Here is a 4146-nt window from a genome sequence, read left to right on the forward strand (position 1 = left end):
CCCACCCCCACGGTCCCCACCACCATTAGGCCTACTTAGTTGTGCCTCGCTCCAGACCTTTCGACATACTTGTACGTACACCTCTACGTAGTCTCGATATAGGAGTGGCTCTTGTTTTCTCTTCATTTCATTTCATTATTTACAAATGTGTGTCCAGCTCCACTGACCTCCAAATTGCTCTATTCAGTCACGAGGGTGCTTTGAAATCTGTGAACGTGGCCTCTCGCGTTCCTTTTGCCTGCCGCCTTTCAAGTCTTCGGGATGCACACACTTCCCGTTGCTTGCGTTCATTTCCTCACTGATGGGAATTTAGAGCGTTCCCAGTTTTTCTCATCACCAACGTCCTAGTGCACGTGTCCTTCCTTATCCGTTACATGAACGAGCGAGTCTCCAGGAGAAGTAGCCGGCAGCAGATTTGCTGGGTGGCAGAGGGAATGTGCGTCTTCTCTGCTTTAAGGTTTTCCGCTCAAAGCGAGGACTCGGGAGGCACACTGCGTGCCTTTGATCCTGCCAGGGCTCCCAGCAATCCTAATGACCTTGGGCGCGGGGCTGAACCTCTCAGTGCCCGTTTCCTCCCCTGGAAGAGGGCGGGAATAGTGGGTACCCCGACTGTAGGAGTGTCTTGTGGATGCGTGACTAGTCAACTACAGCGCTTACATGAGGGCCAGGCATGTAGTACCTCTTGTGTAAGTTGCTTTGCATTGATTCTGCCAAATACCCTCCCAAAGGGCTGTTCTGCGCCGCCCCCACCCCCACCCCCAGCCCCAGCAGTGGGCAAAAGCACCGGTTTGCTCACAGCCGCTCCCGCCCTTGGAATGGTTCAGGTCTTTGATCGTCGAAAGTCTGGTGTGTGAACACCGATTTGAGGTTTTAGTTCGCACCTCCGGGATTCGTGATGGTGCGCGACTTTTGGTGTGTGCACTGGCCACTGGGATTCCCTCCTCCTTTTTGAATTGCCTCGGAGAGGAGGAGGGGCCGGGAGGAGGGGGGCAAAGCCCAGCCCGTGCGCCAAACCCGCCTGCCAATAAAGTTCCCTGGGCACAGAGCCACGGACCAATCTGATCGCCCAAGGCGGTCGAGGGGTTGCAACAGACCCAAAGGCACGTAAATATGACAACGTTTGCTCTCGGACCCTTCGCGGGGCAAGTATGCCACCCGTCCCCCGGTGGCTGACTGCGGGCTTCCCGTGCCCCCTTGCCCATCGGGTGCTAAGTGCCACAGTGGAACAGAAGCCGGCGAAGCCTCTGTGCGCTAGGTGCCTCACCTCCATCCCAACCTGTCGTCCCCACGACCCCGGAGACAGGTGCCGGCACACCGGGCTCGGCGGATGGGGAAGACGGAGGCTCAGAGCCGTGACTCCAAGTGGAAAGCAGGTTCTGGCCCAGGGGCGGCGGGACCCGAACAGCCGGACCAACGCCCGGACTCGCGGACACCCAGCCCGCGACCGGCTCCAGGGCGAACCAAAGGACCTCGACCCTATTGGTTAGGGCCTCGAGGGGCGGGCCAACAAGGGGCTCACTGGTTGGCGGGGGGCGGACCAATGAGGAGGCCGCGGCGCAGGCGTCAGAAGCGCGCATAGAGCCGCGCGTTGTTTGAGGCGATCTCGTGCGGTGCCTGTGGTGCCCGCCTGCGTCGCCAGGAGGCCTCGCGGCTCCCGTCGCACGTCGCGCGCCAATCGCCTGGCGCCTCTCCGCTCTGGCCTGTCGCGCCGGGACCCGGGCGATCGTCTCCCTCGAGCCCGGGCTGCGCGGCGTGGCCAGCATGAGCGCTCGGGAGGAGGTGTCTGTCTGGGGAGCGGGTTTGGGCCCGGAGGGCGGGGGGCAGGCCAGCGTCCTCCCCGCCGGCCCCCGGGCCCCGCGGGCCCCGGCACGAGGTCTGGATCTGGGGCCGCCGCCCAGCGGCGAGGGCGAGGGCGGGTTCCCAGACGCCGAGAGCTTCGAGTCCGAGCGGGAAGTGATGGAAGCGGGAGGGCGGGTGCTGTGGGGCCGCGAAGGCCGCCCCGGCTCTCCGGCCGACGACGAGGGGGACGCCCCGGACTACGCGTGCCACCTCGCCGACGAGTCCGCGGCGGACACGGCGCAGCAGCTGACAGACCGCGAGGCCCTGGGCCTGCGGAGAAAGCCGTCCCCGGAGAGCTGCGGCGCGGAGGCGTCGGGCGGTTGGGCCGGCGTCGAGGCAGGGCCCAGTGGGCGAGGCGCGCTCGCCCTGGGCCGCGTGGAGTCGCGGCCGCCTTCCGCCGCCCGGCTGCACGTCGGTGGGCCCGAGGGGGGCCGGGCCTGGGGGAACCCGACAGGAGGCGCCAAGGGCCCGTCGACCGTCCGGGTGGATCGCCAGCGGCCCGCGGCCGCCGAAGGCCCCGGCGGGCTGCCCTCCGACCCCGAGTCCTCAGATGAGTTCAGCGAGATACAGCTGATGAGGGTGAGCATTTACTCCAAAGAAGGCGGCCCAGCCAAGCCCAACAGCCCCGAGGATCCCGGGGACACAGCCAGACACGCGAATTTCCACGTCAGGGAGAATTTCCTTCACGTGCCGGGCCCTTTCCTGACCTCCGCTGCCCGAGGGTTCACTTCGGTAGTGGAGAGGCCGGCCGTTGGAGAGCTGGACATCTCCTCCTCTAAGAAAATGCCAAGTGTGGTCTGGGGGAAGGGGGAGAGCAGGCCCAGCTACCGGGGAGCTGCTGCTGTTGCTGCTGCTGCAGGCGGCCTGCCCCAGGCCCCCTCGAGGAGGAAGGCGGCCCAGGAGAAGAAATGCCTAGGGGGGGCCTCAAAAGTGGCCCCGGGCAAAAGCTTCCCTTCCTGGGGGCAGAGAGTGTCGGCTGCTCCCCTGGAACCAGCCACCTTCCCCCCAATCTCCGGTGTCCCGCTGCTTGGGAGGTCCAAGAGGTATTCCTTGGTCCCTTCGGGACCCAAACAGTCCAAGCACGCGGGCGCCGCCGGCAAGAAATCTGTGGCCAGGAGGACGCGGGAGGCCGAGGTGGGGGCCGCTGCGGGAGAAGGCAGTGACTCGAACAGAGACGCGGTCCTCCCAAAGGGCCAAGTGAGTAGGCCATGCTCCTCCTCTCTGGGTGCCCTTCCCCTCCCCCTCTGCCCACTTCTTTACCCATGCTCCCTCTGTCCCTACTTCAGGGGCTGCCGTGGGTGCCCCTGGGTCACTGGGATCACGGGCACGCCAGATCGCGTCATGGGTCGTCTCCGCAGGGGCAGACATTAACCCAGGGTAGCAGTGCGTGTGTGCCCGCCACCATTCCGGACCCTTGGCCCGTTTCCTGCCTCCTTCCCCCAGGGAGGGGCCGCGATGAAGGGAGGGCTGGTAGCTGATTTCCAGGCTTGGTCCACGAACCTTCAGTCTTCAGACGCCTGGGCTTTGTCAGTGCCCTGCTCTGCTCCCTGGCTCAGCTCTGCCTCCTGGCCCGGGGCTGACTGAGGGAGGAAGCGCCAGCCAGACCAGCCTCTGAGTTCCCCTCCCTATTCCCTGCCTCACCCCAGCTGCTACACGCACGTGCACACGTGTGTACGCCTACCCGCACTCACACACACGCGCGCGCACTCACACACACGCGCGCGCACCACATCCCACATCCCAAGTCCAGGTCGGTGAGAAATTTTTCTTTTAGCTTCCAACACGGAGGCCAGGCCCATCTTCGTGCATGCATCGCAAGGTGTGCAGCAGCGGCGACCTCCACACCAGAGCCCCCCGAGTTCCAGGAAGCTCGGAGCCCTTGGCCCTGAGCCAGGGAGACGTCCTGCACAGAGGGCCTGCCCTCGCCGGTGAGTCTTGTGGGTGTCACAGGAGTGCGGGGGGGTGGAGGGGATGAGAAGGGAACCCTCTGGCTCCGGCTCTGCTAGGGGCTCAGCTTTGTTCCCCGCGTCCCTCCCTCCCAGGGCAGCTTCTCCCACAGGAAATGGGGTCTCGACGGACCGGCCTTAAGCCACATCCTCCCCCGCGTGGGGTTTGTGCAGCAGGGGTTCTGCGTGGCAGCGCCCCAAACTGCAGCCCCGGACGTAGACCTTCCGCAGAGCAGAGCCTCAGATTCTGTTCCGTCCTGTTTGGCCACGTTGCTCGTCCCAGGCGCTGGCCGTGCTGCCGCTCTGGGAGAGTCCAAGCCAGAGCCCCAGTCCCGGCGGGGGGGGGGGGGGGGGGGGGGGG

The 4146-nt window shown here is 65.2% G+C and overlaps 1 protein-coding gene across 1 annotated transcript in view; it reads left to right on the forward strand.

Moving 5' to 3' along the window:
* Positions 1-1761: 1761 nt before the first annotated feature.
* LOC110571659 (uncharacterized protein CXorf49 homolog) overlaps positions 1762-4146 on the forward strand; it is a 4068-nt gene continuing 1683 nt past the window's right edge. The window contains exons 1-2 of the mRNA XM_021679823.1: positions 1762-3036; positions 3614-3767. Of these exons, the coding sequence (XP_021535498.1) occupies positions 1762-3036; positions 3614-3767 (1429 nt within the window). The remainder of the gene's footprint in view (positions 3037-3613; positions 3768-4146) is intronic.

The sequence above is a fragment of the Neomonachus schauinslandi genome, chromosome X (genome assembly GCF_002201575.2).
Source record: "Neomonachus schauinslandi chromosome X, ASM220157v2, whole genome shotgun sequence".
Classification (NCBI taxonomy): Eukaryota; Metazoa; Chordata; class Mammalia; order Carnivora; family Phocidae; genus Neomonachus; species Neomonachus schauinslandi.